The sequence below is a fragment of the Terrapene carolina genome, unplaced genomic scaffold (assembly GCF_002925995.2).
Source record: "Terrapene carolina triunguis isolate 2854851 unplaced genomic scaffold, T_m_triunguis-2.0 Scaffold139, whole genome shotgun sequence".
NCBI lineage: Eukaryota > Metazoa > Chordata > Testudines > Emydidae > Terrapene > Terrapene triunguis.
Genome location: NW_020664490.1, coordinates 2,108,883 through 2,135,000, shown reverse-complemented (window position 1 = coordinate 2,135,000; position 26,118 = coordinate 2,108,883). Strand labels below are relative to the sequence as shown.

The 26,118-nt window shown below is 43.2% G+C and overlaps 1 protein-coding gene across 1 annotated transcript in view; it reads left to right on the top strand.

Annotated features, from left to right (window-relative positions):
- Nucleotides 1-14,831: 14,831 nt before the first annotated feature.
- The window catches only part of LOC112112899 (mitochondrial intermediate peptidase-like), a 125,226-nt gene continuing 113,939 nt past the window's right edge, over nucleotides 14,832-26,118 (top strand). The window contains exons 1-3 of the mRNA XM_029911967.1: nucleotides 14,832-15,069; nucleotides 18,845-19,018; nucleotides 25,878-25,966. Of these exons, the coding sequence (XP_029767827.1) occupies nucleotides 14,908-15,069; nucleotides 18,845-19,018; nucleotides 25,878-25,966 (425 nt within the window). The 5' untranslated portion in view covers nucleotides 14,832-14,907. The remainder of the gene's footprint in view (nucleotides 15,070-18,844; nucleotides 19,019-25,877; nucleotides 25,967-26,118) is intronic.

Genomic DNA, 26,118 nt, shown 5'->3' with positions numbered 1-26,118 from the left:
GTTAAGCATGTGCTTAATTGCTTTCCTGATCCAGGCCTTGGCACCTAGGGTGTGATCCACAAAGGTATGTAGGCACCTAATGTTGACCGAAACAGGAAACTAAAGTAAAAGTGGCCCAGATATTTCGGTCCTAAGTTCGCCCCCTACCCGTATCTATCACCGGGGGTTTGTATAAAAGACTTCACAAAACAAGGTACAACAAGGTTTTATTTAAGGGGAGAATATGGCAAGGACCCTAAAGGCAAAATAGACAGGGCAAAATAACCAACAAGACAGGCTGTAACAATAGGGAACAGTACAAGTAGACTCACAAGATTACATTACCATCTCTAGCAGCCTTCTGCCTCTTAGTCTGGCACAGCACAGCAGGTCACCGGATCCCCTGGATGGAAATGGAGGCCCGAAGCAGGGATGATCGAGCTTCTTCAGCTGAACTGATGAGTCCTACCCTCCCTCTACCCTTTACCTGCGTCGTGGGTGTAGTATGCGAATCTCCTAGATGATGTAGTGAGTGTGTGTGCAAGTGAGAAATTCCCTAATCAGAATAACCCATGTGGGGTGAATGGCCTACCCTTGATTGTCTGCTCTGCACTCTGCCACTCAGACGGGCAGCCCCGATCTGATCAAAACACCGCCTTATATAGACTTTCAGTTACTGGGCAGATTATATGATTGACAGCTCTCTTGTTCCCGCCGAAACCAGAAAAGGGCGCCAAACTAGGGTGGGGAAGGAGCAAGAAGGCTCACAAAGATGGACGCCTAGTTGTCCTTAAGAGGATCCAATATGGCCACCAGATTATTTTGCCTCTACACTAAGTCCTATTTTTAGGCACCACTGTGATCCATAAAATTCCTGTTTGGCTGCTGGCTAACTCCATAGGCAACAATATTCACTTGGTGACCAAGTCTTTGCCTCTGGCAACGTGCACTGAAGCATCACTCTAGGTGCCTGAATGCTTATCTCGCACCTGCGTTTGCGCGGTGCTGCCTCATGATAGGCAGCCGGACGCCTATCTCCTGCCTAAGCCCAAGAACAATTCACACACCAGGACGGGTAGGCATTTGGCTGCCCAAGTAGCAGCCCATCTGGTTTGTGTATTTGGCAGGCCGGGATGGAGGGGAGCAGGAGAAGCCCCCTTACAATCTATTGCTCAGCGGTTAGAGTCCTCACCCAGGATGTGGAAGACTCCCTGTTCAACTCCCCCTTCCTCCTGAGGGGGAGAAGGGATTTGAACAGGGATTTGCCACCTCTCAGGTGATGCTCTAACCGTTGGACTATGGAATATTCTGATGTAGGTCTCCCTCAGTCTCTCCTATTGAAGTTGTTCACCTTTAATTATAATTGACTAATTAAATATTAATTGGGCCAGTGAAAGAGTTAGAATGACTCTATGGCCTAGAGCACTCAGCTGAGAGGTGGCAGATCCCTAATCAAATCCCTTCTCCCTCTCAGGAGGAGGGGTAACTTGAACTTGGGGTCTTCCACATCCTGAATGAGTACCCAGTCCACTAGGCTGAAGGTTATATGGGAATGGCTCCTCCTCCCACCATTTTGTTTTGGGCCCCACACATGACATGGGCACCTAGCTCTGCTTTCAGTCCACAAGCCAGGGGAAGAAAGGTGTTCAGCTACCTATCTCCAGGAGAGGGTGGGGCTTAGAACTCCCCCTCTGGTCGGCATGTCCCATTGGCTAGCTTGGGCAGTTCCTTGCCTAGCATGCTGGCTATGTGGATTGCAGTCTCAGGTGCTATCTCTTCCCATTCATTGTATAGGGAGCCTAGACACCTATCTCAGGCTTTGTGGGTTGCAGTGGTGTTATGATTTTCTAGGCACCTAAAAGTTAGATGCCAGGACGCTCAAGCTATGGCTACACTACGAGGCTTTTAGCGACACGGCTGTGCCGCTACAGCCGTGCTGCTAAAAGGCATGCAGTGTAGCTACTGTTTGTCAGAGAGCTCCTGCTGACAAAGCGCTGTTCACACCGGCGCTTTTCCTCAGTAAAACTTTTGTCCGGGGTGTTTCTTTTAACACCCCTGAACGACAAAAGTTTTGCCGACGAAGCGCCAGCGTAGACAAACCCTCAGTGTTACAACGCCTAAGTTCCTTTGTGGATCTGGGCCCCAGTGTCACCACATGGGATCTCCAGAAGTGCCAGGTTGTTCTGGATTGGGCTGTTGACTACATAACAAAACCCAGCGTCTCCTTATTTATCAGAAAATTATCAACATCAAAAGAAAATGTATTCTGCAGAATCAAATCTAATTTGCTCTAACTGGCACGGGAGGACTGGAACTGAACTAATTTGGAGAATGACTAATTTATCATCTTGAGTACTCACACCTATGAAATGTTTTATAGTTCCCGGATAAGCACCTTCCACCATGCCCCTATTCTTTCAATGTACCAACTATGGCAGAATACAAAATATTCATCTAAAATCTACATACAAAAGAAGCTTGTCATTGGCTTCTTAAAATTCAGATCACTGTTGATTACCTTCTGGTTTTATCATACAATGGGGCTCCAGGAAATCAAAGAGGGGTTGAAAAGTGAAAATAGAGGGCAAAAATACTCTTTTCTTTCCAGTAAATTCCCATCTATTAGTGCAGTTGCCTTTAAAAACCCACCATTTACCAACATTTACTATGTTGTGGTATCTCAAATACCACAGGTTTGTTTTCTTATTCTTAAAATAACTGTGATGACTGTATGGAGTCTCTTGGCAATTGTTGACTTTTTAATGGTTACCACTCTGCTGTAACTGTCCAAACTGATTTGTGGTGACTGTATCACTCTCTATACTGTATATTGCAAATCTATATTTGCATTTGCAGACATTAGAGTTAGTCTTGTTCCCTTTGAAGCCAATGGGAATTTTGCCACTGACTGCAATAGGAACTGGACTGGGCCCATTATCTACAATATTATATTTTGAAATAAGTGCTCTCAAGCCCCACTGAATAGTGAAGGAGGAGAGGATAGTTACCTTGGCTCATGTATGATCACATCCATCCTTTTAATACAGGACAGCCTCTTTTTCCTTTAATCATTCCTGGGCTGATCACTCATCATTTGCTATCCCACCATTTCATGAGCTCCTTTGAGATTATGGTAAAGATTGTTTGAACATTTGCCCATCATGGAATAGTTACAGAGTTGAGGTTTACTAGGCCCATGGAACAGGAGTCTGAATGTCTGCCTGAGATCTGTAGACTCTGCCTAACAGGACAGTATGTTGTTATGACACCACTGGCCAAGCCCCTTGTCATGACTTGACTTAGTTTTAAATGAAAATAAGTTGATGCTTAAATAAAATAGTCTGATCCAAAGCTCCTCAAGTCAATGGAAAACATCCTATGACCTTCAGTGGGCTTTGAATCAGGCCCATAATGTACTGGGCAGGGAGCAAGTACAGTATGTGCAGAGGGTAGACGTGAACAAGTAAGGCTGAGCACTGAGACCCTGATCCTGGAAGTCCTTGTGCAATAAACAGGAGGCTGTTCAAGATTGCTGTGCTTCATTGCAAGTGTAAAAGGAGGGTACATGCAGGAAGAAATAATAATGTATTATTCGTATTAAGGTAACATATAGAGAGCCCAATCACTGATCAGGGCACCACTGTGCTAGGCACTGTACAAACACAGAACAACCAAGTGCTATATGTAGTCCTCCTGAATGGAAGTCTCAAGCCTATCATGAGCCAATTCCCTTACTCTGAAAGTCATAGGGTAAAAAAGAATGTGTGGGCAGAGAACAGAACAGGAGTACTTGTGGCACCTTAGAGACTAACAAATTTATTAGAGCATAGGCTTTCGTGGGCTACAGCCCACTTTTTCGGATGCATAGAATGGAACATATATTGAGGAGATATATATACACACATACAGAGAGCATGAACAGATGGGAGTTGTCTTACCAACTCTGAGAGGCCAATTAAGTAAGAGAAAAAAACTTTTGAAGTGATAATCAAGATAGCCCAGTACAGACAGTTTGATAAGAAGTGTGAGAATATTTACAAGGGGAGATAGATTCAATGTTTGTAATGGCTCAGCCATTCCCAGTCCTTATTCAAGCCTAAGTTGATTGTATCTAGTTTGCATATCAATTCCAGCTCAGCAGTCTCTCGTTGGAGTCTGTTTTTGAAGCTTTTCTGTTGTAAAATAGCCACCCACAGGTCTGTCATTGAATGATCAGACAGGTTAAAGTGTTCTCCCACTGGTTTTTGAGTATTATGATTCCTGATGTCAGATTTGTGTCCATTAATTCTTTTGCGTAGAGACTGTCCGGTTTGGCCAATGTACATGGCAGAGGGGCACTGCTGGCACATGATGGCATATATCACATTGGTAGATGTGCAGGTGAACGAGCCCCTGATGGTATGGCTGATGTAATTAGGTCCTATGATGATGTCACTTGAATAGATATGTGGACAGAGTTGGCATCGGGCTTTGTTGCAAGGATAGGTTCCTGGGTCAGTGTTTTTGTTCAGTGATGTGTGGTTGCTGGTGAGTAGTTGCTTCAGGTTGGGGGGGTTGTCTGTAAGCGAGGACAGGTCTGTCTCCCAAGATCTGTGAGAGTGAGGGATCATCTTTCAGGATAGGTTGTAGAGCTTTGATGATGCACTGGAGAGATTTTAGTTGGGGGCTGAAGGTGACAGCTAGTGGTGTTCTGTTATTTTCTTTGTTGGGCCTGTCTTGTAGGAGGTGACTTCTGGGTACTCGTCTGGCTCTGTCAATCTGTTTTTTCACTTCAGCAGGTGGGTATTGTAGTTTTAAGAATGCTTGATAGAGATCTTGTAGGTGCTTGTCTCTGTCTGAGGGATTGGAGCAAATGCAGTTGTATCTTAGAGCTTGGCTGTAGACAATGGATCGTGTGGTGTGTCCTGGATGGAAGCTGGAGGCATGTAGGTAAGTATAGCGGTCAGTAGGTTTCCGGTATAGGGTGGTGTTTATGTGACCATCGCTTATTAGCACAGTAGTGTCCAGGAAATGGACCGCTTGTGTGGATTGATCTAGGCTGAGGTTGATGGTGGGATGGAAATTATTGAAATCATGGTGGAATTCCTCAAGGGCTTCTTTTCCATGGGTCCAGATGATGAAGATGTCATCAATGTAGCGCAAGTAGAGTAGGGGCGTTAGGGGACGAGAGCTAAGGAAGCATTGTTCTAAGTCAGCCATAAAAATGTTGGCATACTGTGGGGCCATGCGGGTACCCATAGCAGTGCCGCTGACTTGAAGGTATATATTGTCCCCAAATGTGCAATAGTTGTGGGTGAGGACAAAGTCACAAAGTTCAGCCACCAGGTTAGCTGTGACATTATTGGGGATACTGTTCCTGATAGCTTGTAGTCCATCTTTGTGTGGAATATTGGTGTAGAGGGCTTCTACATCCATAGTGGCCAGGATGGTGTTTTCTGGAAGATCACCGATGGATTGTAGTTTCCTCAGGAAGTCACGCTTTACTCCTCCTGAACTGCCTGGGCAGTTAGGAATCCAAAACAATCAGACCCTCCCAGTTTAGGAACACCCTCCCTCCCCCAGCATCTATCACTGTCAGCCTCCCACCTCCACCAACCTTCCCAGCAGTGAAAACGATCACAGAGGTATACTTAAATAGAAAAGGGATTTTATTAATAAACCACTTAATAGGTTTAACACAACAGAGGCATGAAGCCTGAACCCAAACCCCAAAACAAGAGTGGACAACAAATATATAAAGATCATAAACACAATACTGTATCCGTGCAGGAACCAAGGTGAGGACACCGGACCGACCAAGAACCCTTGACTCTCCGACCAGGAAGTGTTGCCAGGAACCCAGGAACCACTGCTCAGGAACACCTCCGACAAGGACATCAGGAACAATGGTAAGTGACATGGGTCTTCTGTCTTCTCCTTCTCAGACCTCCTTCAGTACTAACAGAGCTCCCCCGCTTTCCCCAAGTCCTATAGTACTAACAAGCTAGCCTTGCTTTCCCCCCATGAGACTTAGACACAGGCTGCCACTAGAACGGACAACAACCAGTCTCTCTGTGTCAAGTCCTTATATAGATTTTCACACTGATCACATGTCCTTTCCCACTTTTTCTGGTTACTGGGCAGATTTGCCAGCAGTATCCAGGCAGATTGCAGTATCCGTTACTTACACAAACCACCTAAAAGATTTCAAACGCCAACAAAGCTGTGACTGTCCAATCAGGGACAAGTGCTTGGAAAAAGGGCGCCAAATTGGAACTAAGGGACAACAAGAATCCCATCCAAGGTGGAGGACATAGGAGGGTGAGAATAACTAAAATGGTGATTCATTGTTTACAGTTCCCCTCTTTGTTGGCCATGTGCAGTAACACAAACTATGAGTCACCACAATACTATACCTGTATAAGGTATTCTGTCCATTGTCCAGTGAACCCCAAACGTTACCTGGATTTAAACCCTTGGTTAGTTTTTATCACAGTTGTTGATGATTGAAAGGCACCTTACCTTTCATCATTACCCTGACATTAACCTTTGTTTAATATTGGTAACCTTGTAAATTCTTTTTCTGGCCCAACAAACCAATACCACCATTCCTATTATCATTAGAATCTGAACGATCAATACGGTTACTATCGGAGGAAACAAGATATTCCATATTTAATTCAGATTAACTGCCCCACTAAACAGTCCTTCCACCAGTGACTAAACCCAGATTCTGAGGCAACTCGTTTCAGAATCTATTCTATCTGCTTCGAAGAGTGATGCACTGTAAGCATCACTTCCTTCCCATCTTTCTCCAGCTGCCTTAACTGCTGTCTAAGCTGAGGATGACGTACGATCTCTCTGAGCAGAGAAAGATTTGCACCCAGGTGTACTGGTGTTCCATGGTTATATAGCACATAATGCATGGTAATAGTTTGCATTGACACATTGTTCAGAACTAAATCAATATCACATCCCTGTACAGATAGTATAGAGCACAGGTTAACATAGGGATTGTGATATACCTCATAGAAATCATTTACCACAAACTTTGGACGCCAACTTCTAATGCAGATGCATTTTGCATCCACAAGTACGATAACAGATCGGTTGTAATCACTGGCACTTAGTCTGTAGTGGCATTTACCCTCTTTAGGATCTAAACATATGAGACATATCAATTACCCTGAGCCACAGGTATAAACCTATATCATACTCAACTTGAACTCCTGTGTAGCGAACACTCCTGTAGGTACCCTCTTTCTCGTGCACACACCTGTTCAACTCTACTGGCATAAGGACGGACTGATTGACATTAAGTCCCAGTGGAACCAAAGGGTAAATCCATTCCCTCTGGGCCTGTTCAATAGTGAGGACAAATGCAATAACTGTATTAATCTCATTTCTGTAAGAGAAATTCATTAACCTCCATCATTCTTGGTGATCTTGTTCAAAGGAGTTGGTGAGGTTTCTCCAGAGGTCTTCCCTCAACTCTATTGGCAGAACTCCACTAAACCCATCTCTGATTAGATCTTTTGCTACTGTGAATATCCAGTCCTGAGACTGAATACAGGACAGAGCCATGGACACACTGGTCTGCAGGACATCTAAAGCAGTTATAATATTCAGATGATCCTGCTTCTGGAGCCTTAACCATCCTGGCATGACACTAGCAATTCTATATTGCATCACACTCAATTGATGTAGGGATGCTGTCAGTGGATGTGATAGGGAAGCTATATTTGCACATACAGCCCCTTTCTTGCTAGCCAAGATTTCCTTATCTATAGTGTTAAGAACACCTAGGCCAGTACCCACCCCTCCTAGGATCATAGCCAGGATGTCTCTTTTGCTCAGTCTAGAGTTCCTCATCATGACGCTTTCCAGCCAGGAGCACCATCTCACTGGGAATGGCATTACATACAGTACACACCTATACTGTACCGCAGAGATAACTAACTGAAGTGGCATTATAATTTTTTTCAGGGAGTAACGAGAGTTGATCAGCAGTAGTCTTTTTACATCCCTCTTAACCACCATGGGCCCAAAATAACTTTTATATGGTCTAGGAACAACAATAACTTCCTTGACCTTCCTGACACCATACGGGCCCGTGAAAACCCATTTACCTGTATCATTTACATTTACGTCTACATCGATGCTACCTGTGCACCTAACACTGAATGTAACATTTCCATAGTTACAAAACTTGTTCTTATTCTGCGAACCAAAGTATCTAACGTTTGTGAAGTTGATACATTGCATGTGTCTAGTAAACATTTGAACAGAGGTATACAAATTAATCTCTACATCTCTTATTTGATATTGGACATTGCTTACAATATCAATAGTGTGGACCCCAACTTTCATCCAACTATTCACATTTGTTTCCACATATGAACAAAGGGAAGCACTGTCTGCTGCCACTTGCAGAGTGCAGCCAGTGAGAAAGGTATCACTAATTACTCACTTGCATCCAACATCCAATCTATACACAGATGCAAGCGTGTCCCCATTAACATCTTATAGGGTTACATTTGACTCTCAGTTGTCTACCTTGAAGGCAGTCATAGTCCTTCCACTGGACTTGTCTTCCCAGACCACATAACAATTGCTCAGTAGTTCATATGCGTATATTGCTATGGTGCCCTTAAGTTGAAGAGACATTCCTTTGATTACAAAATGGTCACCAGTGTTAACAATCACTGCATTTCCAAAATGCAGGGCCATAGACATAAACAAATACAGCAGAGCATTTTTCTGAGGCACCTAGAAAACAAAGAAAGAAAATGGATGGGTTACTATATTTAGCACTGATAGAGCTTACTGGGACTCACACTGTAGAAGCCTCTGCTTTCCCCCTGGGCAAGTAGTACTGACAGAGCTCACCTCTTCTTTCCTCTACATGTTTATTGGCCCTTCCAGCTCTTCAACTGGGAAGAGTGAAACCACTTTAAGACCTGCTTCTTTTTCCCTTTAATTTCAACCTGGTAAACGGTGGGACTTTCTTTATTAACAATAACAACGGGGGCCAGCCACCTGGGGCTCAATACATGTTTTTTCTCTGAGTAAAACCTATACAGCACTCTGTCCCCGATGTTCCACTCAGTTACCTTCAAAGTGTTCCCCAGGTGTTTGTCCATTAGCTTTCTATTCGCTTTCAGGTTAATCACAACCTGTCTCTGGATCTTACTGATGGAATCCAACAACTTACTCATGAACTGATCCGTCAGAACCCATGGTTGATAATCCTCGGGTAGCATTCCACCTAGCCACCACTGCTCTGGGATCTTCATGAGTCTACCTGTCAGGACCTCGTGAGGTGTAAAGCTGTGCGAAGTTACCATTGACCTTTGTGCCATGAGAATCTGTGGGAGCTTTCTATCCCAATCTTTACTTGATTCTTTCACTATCTTCCTCAATGCAGTCGTTAGGGTTCTATTGGTTTGTTTTACTAAACCCAAACTTTGAGGGTGACCTGCAATATGAAACCTCTGCCCTAATCTGAATCGATTACATCAGGTCGATCAAACCTGGAAAAGGTCTGCTCCAGCAGCACCTTGGCCATGGTACTGGCTGTGTTGTTCCTCATTGGGTATGTCTCCACCCACTTTGAGAAAGCATCTATCACCACCAGACAGTACTTGTTACCTCACCCGGCCTGAGGCAACAGGCCTATAAAATCGATTTGCAACCTAGACCATGGACCTACTATGGGCTGGTGCAGCAAGTGTCCCTTCACTACCTTGCTATCACAGGGTTGTTCTCTGCACAGGGTAGACAGTTGTGGATGTGATGCTCAACATCCCTCACATAACCAGGCCACCACCCCACAGTCAACATTCTATCGACTGTCTTCTCTATACCAAAATGCCCCTGCTAGGAGCCAAAGCAACAAGTTCTTTTCTTAAACACACAGGTATCACTAATATTGGAGCTCCCACAGTGTCACTCTTCCTGACAGCCATAACAAGGTCACCTTTCGTTCTAAAGATGGTATAGTTCTATATATAAATCCAATACAGTGAACCACTTGGCACCTGCTGAAATTGCCACCATAACCTCCTGAAACTTCGCCATCACCGGCACCATCTGGGGAGCTACCTTGTTAAGCTCTCGATAGTCCACTGTGAGCCTCCAGGTCTTCTTGTCAGCTTTTAGCACAAGCCATATTGGTGAATTTCACGGACTAACAGGTTCCACCAATACTTCTTGTTCCAGAAGGGCATCAATGGTCTCTTTAATCCCTTCCTTAGCATTCTTGGCATATCTGTATTGCTTCTGGGGCTTCAGATCAGAACCCAGCACCACTACCTCTGCACTGATCTTATTGCACTGTAGCTTGTACTTTGCGAAAGCTTTTGGGTACCTCACCACCACTTCTGTGACCTCTTGCTCCCATGCAGGAATCACCAATTCCTCTGGAACCTTGAGTGCAGCTACTCAGTGGGAAGCAGGGACAACAAATCCTCCTGCTGATGTTTTGTCCTGAACCAATACTCTATTGGGCAAATGATACTGCAGCAAGCTTCATCGCTTGTTAGTTTAGAATTCCTCTGTAATCCTACATAGATCAATCTTAATAGTAGTTATACACTCTTTTAGTTACAGTAGCTATTCATAATTGGCTGTTTTTTATTTTCATTATTAAATTTTAATCTTAGCTCATCTCTAGAGACACAGTCACACTCTGAAGAGTTGATCATAAACTCCTCTGTCCCAGACACTTAGGAGTTTATTTATTAGACTGTTCTAACCTATTACTGTTGAGTTTTGTTTTTTAAATACATAAAGTAAAAAAAATAGACCTTGATTGCGATCTATCAATCGTAATTTATGTAAGTTATCTTTACGCAAACAGTCCCAACTGTCATTGATTTCAATGAGTCTCTTTGCATAGGTAATGGCTACTCACATAAGTAAATGCCTGCAGGATTGGGCCCAGTGCTTGTCTGCTTATACATAGGGCCCTAACAAATGCACAGCCATGGAAAAACGCGACACGGACCATGAAATCCGTTTCTCAAATTGGGGATTCTGACCCAAAAGGGAGTTGCAGAGAGGTAGCAAGGTTATTTCAGGGGTCGTGGTATTGCCATCCTTACTTCTGCACTGCCTTCAGAGCTGGGCGGCTAGAGAGCGGTGGCTTTTGACTGGGCGTCCAGCTATGAAGAGGGCGACCTGCCAGCTGTGAAGGCAGCAGTGCAGAAGTAAGGGTGGCAATACCATACCATGCCATCCTTACATATGCGCTGCTGCTGGCGGTGGCTCTGTCTTCAGAGCTGGGCTCCTGGCCAGCAGCCATTGTTCTCCGGCCGCCCAGATCTGAAGGCACTGCCACCATCAGCAGCAACGCAGAAGTAAGGGTAGCAGTACCGCACCCCCCCCACAACTCCTTTTTGGGTCAGGACCCCTACAATTAGAACACCATGAAATTTCAGATTAACATATCTGAAATCATGAAATTTGCAATTTTTAAAATCCTATGACCGTGAAATTGACCAAAATGGATCATGAATTTGGTAGGGCCCTACTTATACGTTTGGTGAACAGTTAACTTGCTGCTGATATACAGAAAGGTGCACAAGCCAAGAGGGAAAAATGCACCTTAAAAGAAGGCAGAACAAAAATAACTTCTTCACATGATTCACTCAAAGCCTAAGGGAAAATCTTATAGTAAGTATTTAAAATATTGTATTAGCCATACTTGAAATTGCACATGTAGGTTCCCTTAAGGATGTCTCTCTAACTGCCTTCTATTTAAGCTTTTATATAGCACCTCTCACTATGGTATCACTTTCTCTTCCCCATATCCCCACATCAGACAATTTTTGTTCCTCTAGCTTCCCACTGGCATTTCATGTTTTTAATTTTTACTGTTTCATCTGTTTCAAACTCAAATGTTCAAGCAAGGATCATAAATGAGACTCCAACAATCATGAAATTGGTTTTAAAAATTATGAGATTTTAAAAAAAGAATAAATGTGGGGTTCTTTTTCTTTTCCTTCGGTTTCTGGGCCTTTTAGGGTGCAACTTGCTTTACATTTTCACACTCTTCTCTGCCACCAAAAGGGCTAGAAAATTAATTTAAAAAAATAATGAAAGCAGAGTTTCTCATGCAATCTCTTGATTCCAAACAGGGGCTTTAGAAAAACACCAAATATCACAAGACTAGCAATAAAATTGCAAGAGTTGGCAACATGGAGACAATATTCCTTGTTCAGTGTTTCTTTTTTTTACATATTTTGAGATGTTTTATATTCTCTGTGCCCCTTCTAATTTGAGGCTGACTCATGATATCTAGCCTGAACCTAAAAATGGGTCAAGAGTGCAGTGTCATGGCAGAACCTCAGTGCTGCAGTCATTCTCAGGAATTTCCAGGAACTAATGCCATAGCCCTGCAGATCTCTTGTAGGTATTTATCATAAACCAGTTTTGCTGCAAATGAGTTTGAATGTTTACATATGGCTTTTAAACATGGTTCTTTGGCCATGATTAGCTGGAGGGAGGTCAGAGTCTGACATGGACACATATAACACTAGGGGTTAAAGGTTTCATTCACACTGGTAAATGTTAAATAACAGGTGCAAAAACAAAGTACAGAGTTACTGTACTTAAAAATTAACAGGTGCAGAACGAATCCTCCAGTAAAATGAAACATAATCTTCTTCATCAACTCTGAGACAGAGACACTGGACAAATGATTGATCAGTGTATTATTTTCTAAACTGCCCATCTTTAATTTCTATGATTCTGGTAAACTTTATTATACTACCTCCAAAAGAAAACAAAACAGGTCTGTGGGGGTGGGGATACATCATGCATTATGATACATTTGCACTCTTGCACAAATGCAATGAAAAACAATAAGGTCCAATTTTTAGCCAACATCTAATATTGCTACAGAATCAAGGAAATAAAAATATGATGAGAGAGCAGCTCTCTTAAATTGTTAAGGCCCAAATGTGGAACATACATCTAAAATAAAAGAGGTGAAAAATAGCACCAGAAACTAGATAAAGTGAAATTCTTTCCTTTAGGAAAAATGTCTATAAACGCAGTTTCCTGTATCTACATTTCTGATATCAATATTGTACTGTAATGAAAAAGATACCATAAAATTGATGTGGAGCAAAGACTGATTTGGATTTAAAGTAAAGGGTAACTGAGCGGTATCTGAGTTTGGCTGGAAGCCAAGTCTATGCCACAGAAAAGAGCCCGCTAGGAAATGCTTCTTAAAAATAGATTTAAATGACCATTCTAGCCAATGTCTCTTGGTTGCTGCCAGCATGGGCTGAATGATGCTAGTCTGAAACCGTTCTTCGAAATCTGCTCTCAAGACTGGAAAGTGGCAGCCAGCCAAGGACAGTTTGCAAAGCACATTTTAACCCAACTGTTCCCTGTGTGGCTCAGCTAAGCGGCCTGAGGAAGAAACACGCTCAGCCAGATTAAACCCCATGTAACTCGGTATGTCTACACTACAGCCACTACAGGAGTGCACCTATGGCCCTTCAGCTATGCCACTGTAGCGCTGTGGTGTAGATGCTTCCTACATCAACGCAAGGGGGCTTTCTGTTGCTGCACTTCGCTTCTCTGAGAGGCGGTAGCTAAGTTGACAGAAGAATCCTTCCGCACTGGGGTTGACCTGACTATGATACCAAGGGCTTGTCTACACTACCCACCACAGAGCCGTAACAAGGAATTTTTGCGCCCGAGGCAAGGGCCGCCTCCAGGCTCTTTGGCGTCAATTCTGCGGTGGGTCCCGCAGTCCCTCTCGGAGGGAAGGACCTGCCACCGAATTGCCACCGCCACTTCATTCATTCTTCTGCGTTAATTTGGCCGCGGGTCCCTCAGTCAAAGAAAGAATGATGCGGCGGCGGTAGAGCTGCCGCCAAAGCGCCGCCGATCACAACTTCCCGCTCCCCCCCGTCCCGCTTGGGCGGTAGAGCTATGCCCCTCCGCATTGCGCGCCCGAGGCAAGTGCCTCACTTGCCTCGCCCTTGTTACACACCAACCCACCAAATCGGCAGGAGGCGATCAATCCGGTGGGGGTCGATTAGATGTGATAAATCAACCACTGAATGCTCTCCCGTCAACTCCGGTACTCCACCATAACGAGAAGTGCAAGCGGAGTCGACGGGAGAGCGTCAGCTGTCGACTTACCGCAGTAAGTAGATCTAAGTACATCGACTTCAGCTACGCTATTCACGTAGCTGAAGTTGCGTATCTTAGGCCTGGTCTACACTTACCCCCCAATTCGAACTAAGGTACGCAACTTCAGCTACGTGAATAACGTAGCTGAAGTCGAAGTACCTTAGTTCGAACTTACCTCGGTCCACACGCGGCAGGCAGGCTCTCCCGTCGACGCCGCAGTACTCCTCTCATATAGCTGGAGTACCGCAGTCGACGGTGATCACTTCCTGGTTCGACTTATCGCGTCCAGACAAGACGCGATAAGTCGAACCCAGAACTTCGATTCCCAGCCGCCGAACTAGAGGCTGGGTGTAGACATACCCTTAGATTGACCCCACATGGTAGGGTAGACAAGCCTCAAGGGGTAACATTTTTCAACCCCCTGAGCAAGGTCGATCTAAGTTTCAGGTGTAGACAAGGGCTCAGCTGGGCAGTCAGAGCCTTAGGCAAAGGCTGCCGGGGAATTCGTGTGTCAGCCCCAGGGCAGAGGCTGGCTTATTTTTCATAGAGGCGGTGAGCAGGGGAGGCCAAAGGAATCACTAAAACACACAGCAACATGCCGTTCCCAGGAGCGGGACCCGCCAAGGCCCCGGCCATACCTCCGAGCCCTCACTGCGCGCCCCGCCCCGCCCCGCCGGCTCCTCCTCGCGCAGGGAGGGACGTGCCGGGGTCGCGGCCCTCAGCAGTGGCCGGAACTGGGAGGTGACTCCCGGCGCTGACGGCGCGAGCCCGGCCCGGGCTCCTGCTCCTCCCGCCATGCTGTCCGGGTGCAGGCGGGCGCTGCCGGCAGCCCTGCGCCTCGCGGTGCGGGGCTGGGCAGGGGGCCGCGGCAGGAGGCGGGTCAGCACCAGCTGGTCCCCGGTGGGAGCCGCCTTCGATGCCAAGCAGCAGCGCAGCCGGCTGACGGGCCAGAGCACGGTGAGCGGGCGGGGGCCGGGCTTAGGCCCGCCCCCTCTCGGAGGTGGCCGGGGGCCCGCGTCCTGCCCCCATCCTGGGCCCGGCGGAGGCTGTGAGGCGCGCTGCGATCGGTCGCCTCTTGGGTGCGCAGCTGCGCGCACAGCGGCCCCCGGCTCCCTGGGATGGCGCCTCTCCCCAAGCCCCTGCTGGGACCTGGGGGCGCCCGCATACCCAGATCTGCGTCCGTGGCACGTTGGCGCCAGGATCCGGATCTGTTTCGCTTGGGGGAGGCTCCCTGCAGCGCAGCGGGAGCGGGGGCTCCCGTGGACTCCACATCTCAGCTCAGACAGGGCGCTGCAACCCTTGGGGTCACACATTGTTATTCCAGATGAGGGTGTCCGTGGGGTGCGCTCAGTCCCTCGTGCAGGAGCCTAGGGGAGGGCTTTTTGATTAATAGATTTTTAAGGCCAGAAGGGACCATTATGATAATCAAATCTGACTTTCTGCAGTAGGTAGGGCCCACAGAATCTCGCCCAGCAAGGGTCCAGGATTGCTCCTGTGATCTTCCCCAGACAGGGAGCAGGCAGTACAGCCTGCACCCTGGGAAGCTTGAAGGGCGATCGTGCCATTAAAGTACTACACCTTTGTCCTGGACTGTATTTTAAAGGTATCATCTAGTGCTAAATTTACCAATTACTTACCACTTCACACTCACTCTCTTTTAATGGCAAGTCTGCACTGAAAATGTTGTAGTGATGCAGCTGCACCACTGTAGCACTTTAATGAAGACAGCCTATGACAACCACAAGAGAGAGCTCTGCTGTTCCTTAGGGCTAGTCTACACTATTGTGCTAGTACATCAGTGCAGCTGTACCGCGTCTGGTGAAGACAAGCTATGCTGATGGGAGAGCACTCTCCCATCGGCATATTACTCCATCTCAACAAGAGGTGGAAGCTATGTTAGCGGGAAAGCATCTCCCACCGAGATAGCGCCAGTGTGGACAGCGCTTAGGTTGATGTAACAAGCGTCGCTCAGGGGTGGCTTTTTCACACCCCTGAGCAATGTAAATTACATCGATTTAAGTGGTAGTTTAGACAACCCTTTGTTAATCCGCCTCCCCGAGAGGCGGCAGCTATGTCTGCGGGAGAAGGCCTCCTATCAACATAGCGCTGTCTATAGCCGGGGTTAGGTTGGTATAACTGTGTTGCTCGGGGTGTGGATTTTTCACACTGCTGAACAATGTAATTATACCAATGTAGGTCTGTAGTGTAGACCAGAACTAAGATAGCTGCTTGCTTTGAGGAAATATCCCTGTGTAGTGACACGTAATCTCTATTTTGAGGATTTAGGAGGTGAGGAGTGAGTGGTGTGTAGATTTTGATCTGATGTTCTGCAGGGGAGTGAGTTTCACCAATAAATTAATAAAAAAAAAAATTCATTGGAAATCACTAAAACAATTTATGACCCAGCTGGCAAAATTATTGAGATGATTCTGTGCCTTGTCACCAATAATATTTCAGGCAAGAAATATTCTCCTGTTGTATTCTCAGGTAAACCTTTTGTTCCGGGGCTCTTCCTGTTCAATTACTTTCCACCCTGTTCAGTTGCTTCCTACACAGAGAATTTGTGCCTAACTGAAGTGCAAAAGCTCTGATTACACATACAGTTTAGTCAGCCAGTTTTAAAATTTGTCCCTGAGTGTCATTTAATTTCTTTTTAAGGTGTGTGTCTGAAACATCCTCTCCTCCAAAGAGGGGAAGAAATAGTGGTAGGAGGGGATCCCCTCTGGCCAAAATGTTCATACCTGAATGTCTAAAGCAGAGGTGGGCAAACTACGGCCTGCGGGACCCTCCTGCCCGGCTCCTGAGCTCCTGCCCCAGGAGGCTAGCCCCTGGCCCTTCCCCTGCTGTTCCCCCTCCCCTGCAGCCTCAGCTTGCCCCGGCTAATGCTCTGAGTGGCGGGACTGCGAGCTCCTGGGGCAGTGCAGTAAGGGGGCAGGGAACAGGTGGGGTTGGATAGAGGGCAGGGGAGTTCGGGGTGGTGGTCAAGAGGTGGGGGTGTGGATGGGGTCGGGGTGGTCAGAGGGTGGGGAACAGGAGTGTTGAATGGGGGCAGCGGTGGGGGGGGGGGCGGGGAAGGGGGGGGGGGGGGGGGGCGGGGGTCGGGGGGGGGCTGTCAGGGGGCGAGAAGCAGGAGGGGTCAGATGGGTGCGGGCCTGGACCACGCCTGGCTGTTTGGGGAGGCCAAACCGAATGCGGCCCTCAGGCCAAAAAGTTTGCCTGCCCCGGTCTAACGTGAGGGTCCTAAATCCATATTAGGTGCTCAACCCTTTGAAAATCAGTCTGCTTCTACTTACATGCTTAAATATGGATTCAGGAACATAACTTTTATGAACCCAGTTATGAAAATTTTGGTCTTGTGTACTGGAACAGTCTTTAGGATCTACACCAGTGGTGGACAACCTGCGGCCCGCGGGCCGTGTGCAGCCCATCACAGTAATCCGCTGGCGGGTCGCCAGACAGTTTGTTTACATTTGCACGGCCGCCTGCAGCTCCTAGTGGCCGCAATTCACTATTTCCCGCCAATGGGAGCTGTGGGAAGCGGTGTGGCCGCAGGTTGCACACCACTGATCTTACACAGTAAGAATTATTTTTCCTAATTTATATTGCAGTTCAATGCAAGAAAAAGCAATCAGTTTTTCTGAATTAAAACTGTTCTGTGATCATATCATAATTCAGATAGGAACATTTCAAACTGAAGGTTTGTGAAGATTATTCTGAAATGACTGTGATATTGTGGAGTTGAAATAACTTAGTTTTGTCTGCTGTCTTACCCTTTTGGGTCCAAGGTTTTTTTTTTTTTTAAACTGATATATTGACTACCACAAGCAAATGTTTATCTGTGGAGTGTTGCCACCAGGCATGTTGATTTTCTTCTTTTTGATGAGTCATTCATTATTTTTTTTTTTTTTTTTAGTGAAAGTCCTGTGGTAGATTTCCAGGAATGAGATATAATGCAGAACTACCTGGAATTAAGAAACTGGCAGACCAGATACTAGTAACATTGTTTTTCATTATTTTTGTATTACTTACTTGTTTCCAGTAGTGCCCACAATGTGCTACCCACTGTACCAATGCTAAAGGGTTCCTACCCTGAAGTTCCAAGTCAGGCAGTTGAAGCTGCTGAGATCAGACGTAAAATTTTCAAAAATGCCTAAGTGACTTAAGAGCCTAAATCCCATTTTCAGAATGATTAGGTGCTTTCAAGGAAGCTTAGGCTCCTGAGGCCCAGAACCGCAAGGGTTTTTAGTATCTAGGAGGATTTGGGCCTAAGTGCCTAAAATAGGACTCTTTAGTCACTTAGACAGTTTTGAAAATTTTATCTCAGGTCTGTAACATAAACCTCATGATACGAGTGCTATATTTCCAGGCCACTAACAGTTTGCTTTAAAGCATAAAAGGAGCTCTTCCAAAATCTATGGCACCCAAATCCCTAAAAAACAAAAGTAATTTGAAATTCTTTTATATCAGACACCCATTTCTGAACATTACAGAACAAAGTAACTTTCTTGACAGTTATCGCAAAAATAATTTGTTTGCTGATTAATGGAAATGTCCAAGTTTTAGCAAGGGTTTCTATAGTAGACAGAATTATATTGTAAATAAACGAAATGTTTTATTCTGATTTTTGTCAGTTTGGTGTATATCTGAAACTGAGAGATTAAAAATGAGATACTCTAGTTTATTTATTCTAGCGTATTTACACTGTATGTTGAATCTGTACTTGGTATTTTAGGGTCTATTTGGTGTTCCAGAATTGAGTTCTCCAGAAGGATTTCAAGAAGCACAAGAAAAAGCATTACAAGAAACAGAACAGCTAGTCCAGAAAGCATGTACTACACCTCCTGGGCCACAGATAGTAATGATCTTTGATCAGCTTTCAGATGCATTGTGCAGAGTAGCAGACTTGGTAAGATTTATTGTTAAGTTTGATATTCTCTTGTAAATTTACTTTTTATTTGGATCTTTCTAGCTTAGCTCAGACTTTTGTTTTGTAAACTCTTCTGCTATAAAAGATACTGTATCAACATTGCGACTTCCTATATCAGGATAGAAAATTAAAAAGACCCTCCTTAGTGGGAAATCGTAATCAGTTACAAAGTCTTTCATTAAATGATAGGTAGTTTCAGAAGTTATATCTGATGTGATTTGTAACTGTACAGTGAACTTTAAGTGAGATTTAAAAATAATATATCAATGACAAGAAAAATAACAGTAAAATCAGATCAGTATTTTATTAATATTCTTGCCTTTTGCAAGACTTACAGTTATGAAGTGTGTACATCTGGGAATCAGACCACTCTGAAATATAAAGACAACTCTAGGCTATAGCATAGATGGCCTTTTCATTGTGTCAACAACACTCAGTTTATAGCCAGGAAATGATGAATCTCTTGGGGTATGCCTACACAAGAAACGCTAAAGCTGTGCCACTGTAGCGTAAATACCATTAGAGCGATGGAAGAATCCCTTCCATCACTCTAGTAGTATTTATGCTACAGTGGCACAATAAATAAGTAATAAATCCACCTCTCCAAGAGGAGGTAGCTAGGTCAATGGACAAATTCTTCTGTCAGCCTAATGGTGTCTACATCAGAGCTTAGGTCAGCTTAACTACATTGCACAGGGGGTGAAATTTTTTACAGCCTTGAGCAGCGTAGTTAAGCTGACCTAACTCTGTAGTGTAGACCTAACTTTATCCAACTAAATCAATTTAGATAGTGTCATTACAAAATAATGTAATGACATTTATTATGTGTAGATAGCTGTCACTCTTGTGAAAAGATTCATGGGATCGTTAATTCCGGAAACAGTCGGGATCTCTGTTTTATATTTCATAGAAAGAACAGCACCTGCAGTAAGAACATAAGAACAGCCATACTGGGTCAGACCAAAGGTCCATCTAGCCCAGTATCCTGTCTTCCGACTATGGCCAATGCCAGGTGTCCCAGAGGCAATGAATGGAACAGATAATCATCAGGTGATCCATCCCCTGTCACCCATTCCCAGCTTCTGGCAAACAGAGGCTAGGGACACCATCCCTGCCCATCTTGACTAATAGCCATTGATGGGCCTATCTTCCATGAACTTATCTAGTAACATGATGCTGGAAAGGTTCAGTTCTGGCTTAGAGGGAAGATTGCTAGATATTGTAACATTAACACCGCTTCCTGTAGATGCCTGGGTTTTTGTTAGAGGTCTGCCATCCTATTACTTATTAAGCCTGACACTGCTTGTGTCATGAGATCTTATAAGATTGCATCCTCACTTGTTATGGCTACAAGCAATATATTGTTTAACACAAAATCCAAGTTCAAATAATATTAATGATCTGTTTTAAATCCAATAAAACATGGAGAGTTGAGGATCTGAAGCTCTTTTTAATTCACCACGTTGTGCTTCAATACGTAAACTTACTGATGTGTAAAAATCACCATACTTTCAAAGTGGGTTGTTCATGATGAAGTTATGATCATGACAATTCCCTGTAATTGAAGCATATATTGGTTTTATGAGGTTTAATTTTACTTTTCTTATGGTAGTAATTTTTTTTAATAAGTGGTCTTATGAGTTGAATTTACTGACTGTAAAGTCTCCTGCAAAGAAACTTTGTGGAAGGTTATTAATACATATAATAAATGTTTACTTCATTAGTATTTGAGCCTTTTATGGTAGCACATGATTTATTGCTGCATTAGTGGTATTTTTTCAGGTTATACTGTATGATCTTAGGGGCATAAACAAAATCTAAAAATATATATTGTATCCCAGTGATTATGTTAATTTTGATTTATATCAATCATACCAATAAGAGACTCCTTCAATCCCTCCTGAGGTCCTACAGAATCTAGGGACTGATGTTTTCTCACACTAAAACCAAGAAGTGTTTTAACAGTGACATCCATGGAAGCAGAATCTGTCTCTAAGGCCCTCTCCAGTCCACCCACCCCATTAGGAAATGCCTGCTTAAACACACAAACAACCCTTAAGGTCAACAAATTTATCAGGTGAAAGGGGGAAGATTATTGTAGAGTTGAGAGCCCTCAACAAGAGAATACATTGTCCTATCCCAGATGTTAACAAGTAGAAAGGTGGTGTCTCAGATAAATGGCATACAAGCCATAAAGGGCTTGATATAGCAAAACCAGTAGTTTGAATTACACCTTGAAGTAAACTGGAACTCAGTGCAGTCTATGTGCACAGGTGTAATACATTGTATGTGGGATATACAACTTACCAAGTAGATAGCTATATTCTGCACTTCATGTAATTTCCAAGTGGGCGTGAAATATTGTTCCAAGCAGAGCGCAATGTAGTGACCCAGTCTGGAGGTGAAAAAGGCATGGATAATTATGGTGAGGTCTGAGTTTGAGAGGAAACTTCTTGTCAAGTATAGATGGGGAGAAAAATGCACCTGGCCTTTGCTGCTATTTGTACATTCAGACACAGTTTGGGAGAGGGATAGCTCAGTGGTTTGAGCATTGGCCTGCTTAAACCCAGTGTTGTGAGTTCAGTCCTTGAGGAGGCCACTTAGGGATCTGGGGCAAAATCAGTACTTGGTCCTGCTAGTGAAGACAGGGGGCTGGACTCGATGACCTTTCGGGGTCCCTTCCAGTGCTATGAGATATGGAGATATACCTATATATACACCTCTACCCCGATATAACGCTGTCCTCGGGAGCCAAAAATCTTACTGCGTTATAGGCGAAGCCGTGTTATATCGAACTTGCTTTGATCCACTGGAGTGCGCAGCCTCGCCCGCCCCGGAGCACTGCTTTACCGCTTTATATCCGAATTCATGTTATATCGGGTCGCGTTATATCGGGGTAGAGGTGTGTGTGTGTGTATATTTATATATATATATATACACACACACACACATATATATATAGTTGAGGCCTCAGTAGTATCTCTAGATTATGAATATTAGTAACAAGAGGTAGTTATACTGAATAAAAAGAGCGTGTATTAAATTACCTGTATTCTGATACTTTCCCGAGCCATCCTGGAAGTAGATCCACATGTTCAGAAGATGCCTCCAGTGGAAGTTGAATAGTTAGTTGCTTAGCTGCTTGACTAGTGCACACAATACTGTTATCACCAAAATGGGGGAAATTGTACATAGGTAAAAAAGTAGGGCTGTCAATTAATCACAGTAGGGCTGTCAATTAATCACAGTTAACTCATGCGAGTAACTCAAAAAAATTAATCGCGATTAATCACAGTTTAAATTGCAGTGTTAGACAATAGAGTACCAATTGAAATTTATTAAATATATTGGATGTCTTTCTACATTTTCAAATATATGGATTTCAGTTACAACACAGAATACAAAATGTACAGTGCTCGCTTTATATTATTTTTATTACAAATATTTGCACTGTAAAAATGATAGAAGAAATAATATTTTTCAGTTCACCTCATACAAGTACTGGAGGGCAATCTCTATCATGAAAGTGTAACTTACAAATGTAGATTTTTTTATTTTTTTTTTTGGTTACATAACGGCACTTAAAAACAAAACAATGTAAGACTTTAGAGCCTACAAGTCCACTCAGTCCTACTTGTTCAGCCAGTTGCTCAGACAAACAAGTTTGTTTACGGTTACGGGAGATAATGCTGCCCGCTTCTTATTTACAGTGTCACCTGACAGTGAGAACAGATGTTCACATGGCACTTTTGTAGCTGGCATTGAAAGGTATTTACGTGCCAGATATGCTAAACATTTGTATGCCCCTTCATGCTTTGGCCACCATTCCAGAGGACATCCTTCCGTGCTGATGATGCTCGTTAAAAAAATAATGTGTTAATTAAATTTGTGACTGTATACCTTGGGGGAGAATTGTATGTCTCCTGCTCTGTGTTTTACTGACATTCTGCCATATATTTCATGTTATAGCAGTCTTGGATGATGAACCAGCACATGTTCATTTTAAGAACATTTTTACTGCCGATTTGACAAAACGCAAAGAAGCTACCAATGTGAGATTTCTAAAGATAGCTACAGCACTTGGCCCAAGATTTAAGAATCTGAAGTGCCTTCCAAAATCTGAGAGGGATGGGGTGTGGAGCATGCTTTCAGAAGTCTTAAAAGAGCAACACTCTGATACGGAAACTACAGAACCCAAACCACCAAAAAAGAAAATCAACCTTCTGCTGGTGGCATCTGACTCAGATGGTGAAAATGAACATGCATTGGTCTACACTGCGTTGGATCATAATCGAGCAGAACTCATCATCAGCATGGACGCATGTCCTCTGGAATGGTGGTTGAAGCATGAAGGGACATATGACTCTTTAACATAAGAATGTCCATACTGAGTCAGACCAAAGGTCCATCTAGCCCGGTATCCTGTCTTTCGACAGTGGCCAATCCCAGGTGCCCCATAGGGAATGAACAGGACAGGTAATCATCAAATGATCTATCCCCTGTCGCCCATTCCCAGCTTCTGGCAAACAGAGGCTACGGACACCATCCCTGCCCAACCTGGCTAATAGCCATTGGTGGACCTATCCTCCATGAATTTATCTAGTTCTTTTTTGAACGCATCTGGCACGTAAATACCTTGCAACACCGGCTGCTAGAGTGGCATGTAAATGCCTGTGCTCAGTTTCAGGTGACACTGTAATCAAGAAGCAGGCAGCATTTTCTCCTGCAACTGTAAGCAAACTTGTTTGTCTGAGCAGTTGGCTGAACAAGAAGTAGGACTGAATGGACTTGCAGTCTCTAAAGTTTTACACTGTTTTATTTGTGAATGCAGTTATTTTTGTACGTAATTCTACATTTGTAAGTTCAACTTTCATGATAAAGAGATTGCCCTATAGTATTTGTATTAAGTGAATTGAAAAATACTATTTTATTTTTACAGTGCAAATATTTATAATAAAAACAAATATAAAGTGAGCACTGTACACTTTGTATTGTGTGTTGTAATTGAAATCAATATATTTGAAAATGTGAAAAACATCCAAAATATTTATATAAATGGTAATCTTTTATTGTTTAAGAGCGCGATTAATCACGATTAATTTTTTTAATCGCTTGACAGCCCTAGAAAAAAGTGCACAAAATATAGATGCATATTTTAGGTGAGCAAATTAGGAGATGAAGTTGGAGTGCCTTTGGAAAATTCGACCCATAAAATGACTCCAAACACTTAAAGTAAAAATGATGTGTTTTCAGAACGATTATAAATGTATGCTGTATTACACAGTAAACCACATTCAGTTTCAGTTTTTCGTTTGAAAGGAGTTTCAGATATTTTAAATAAATCCAAATATAACGTTCAACAGAATAAAATAAATTTTTCAAAAGTTGTAAGTATAGCAGTCTGCAGTTTATTGCCTTATGCAAACTAGTCTATTCTTGTGTATATAAAAATATTTAAAAATCTGAGTGTGATGACATTTACCATGAAAAGCAATGCAGTATGGTAAATATTTAGAATAATCATATGAAAACAGCTTAGCCTAAAACCAAGATAAGTGTCTCTTGCAGTATCTGAAAAATGTTAGTACATTTGAAAGATTGAAACTTCTTAGGCTTATTTTTTCCATTTTAAAAATAATTGGAACAAAAAACAGGCCACAAGATCATACATGGTAAGAGAAGTAAAACGTATCATTTCTGGCACTGTTAGGTTTGTGTCCTCACGTCACCATTGAGCTGGGCATGGGTCAGCAGGGAATTCACAAGTGTAAGCCAAATCCTGTAAATCCTAGTGTGTAGTTCTTATTTATGTGGTAGTCCCGTTGGCTGTAGAAGTACTATTTGTGTGGATAACAATTTGCAACATTGGGCCTTTGAGCCCTGGTCCTACAAAGACACACATGCTTAAATGTACTTATATGAGCTATGCCATTGATTTCGGTGGGACTTTTCATGTGAGTGAAGTTAAACATTCGGGTGTTTGCAGGATTGAGGCTTTAGTGAGCATGGAGGAAATCTATCACATTGCTCAAGGCAGGATTCCCTATTTTACTGAAAGTTTCTGTTGATCCTTTAATCTTATGTGACACTTTTTCCAGTAGTATGCTGGCATTTGTCTGTTTCTCTACAAATGGTGGAGAGACCTTTGGAAAGATGTAGTCTCTCATGGGTTTTCATCAAATTTTGATGAAAGATTAAAACTGTAGCGTAAAGTTATAAACTAAGTACAGAAAACCCTTTTTCAGGCAAGTGTGTAATATTTATAGCTGCAATATTTAAGATATTTCTTAAAACATGTTTCTTAGGAGTAGATGGTCTATACTAAATTTTGAAAAACAATACAAAAAAGCATGTTTATTTTTCTGGAATTGAGTTTAGTAAGAAATAGAAAGATTTCTAAGCAGTAAGATTCAAAGGCACTGTTTTTTTATGAGTGTCTCTTGCAAGGGAAAGAACCTTTTTCTAAGGTACATACCTAACTGAAAATAATAATAAAAAAACCCTAAGTGAAAATATTTTCTTTGGAGTGAAATTTATATTATAGCAATTAATAACTGTTGACAGATTCTTAACAGATGCTGGTTCTGAGAAGACAAATTTATGTGGAAGTGCTCAGTAAAACGAGATTGCATGTAACAGTGGAAATACATATGTGTTAAGCTGAGTGGAATTGCCAACTTTTTTTAAAAACTATTTATTTAAGAAGTTTAAACATGTTTACAATTCTGTGCCATGTAAATTCCAACTCTTCTCTAAAAACTGACTTGCATATAAGGTTTCAAATTATCGACAGTCTTTTCCCATCACCACCCCTTCTCTTTTTTTTCTACTATATCAGGCCGATTTTGTGAAAATTGCCCATCCTGACTTTGCATTCAGAGAGGCTGCTGAAGAAACCTGCAGAAACATTGGTACCATGGTAGAAAAGTATGTTTTGTTCATTATGTTGCTGTAATGTTGGCTTTCATGTCTGAAAGATTCTGCGTTATCCAACAGTTAACTTTTTTCTTATTGTTGTCATGTATCTGGAGGTTTTTATGTGTGGAACAGAGAGCAACTTCTTTTAAAATGTTATTTAA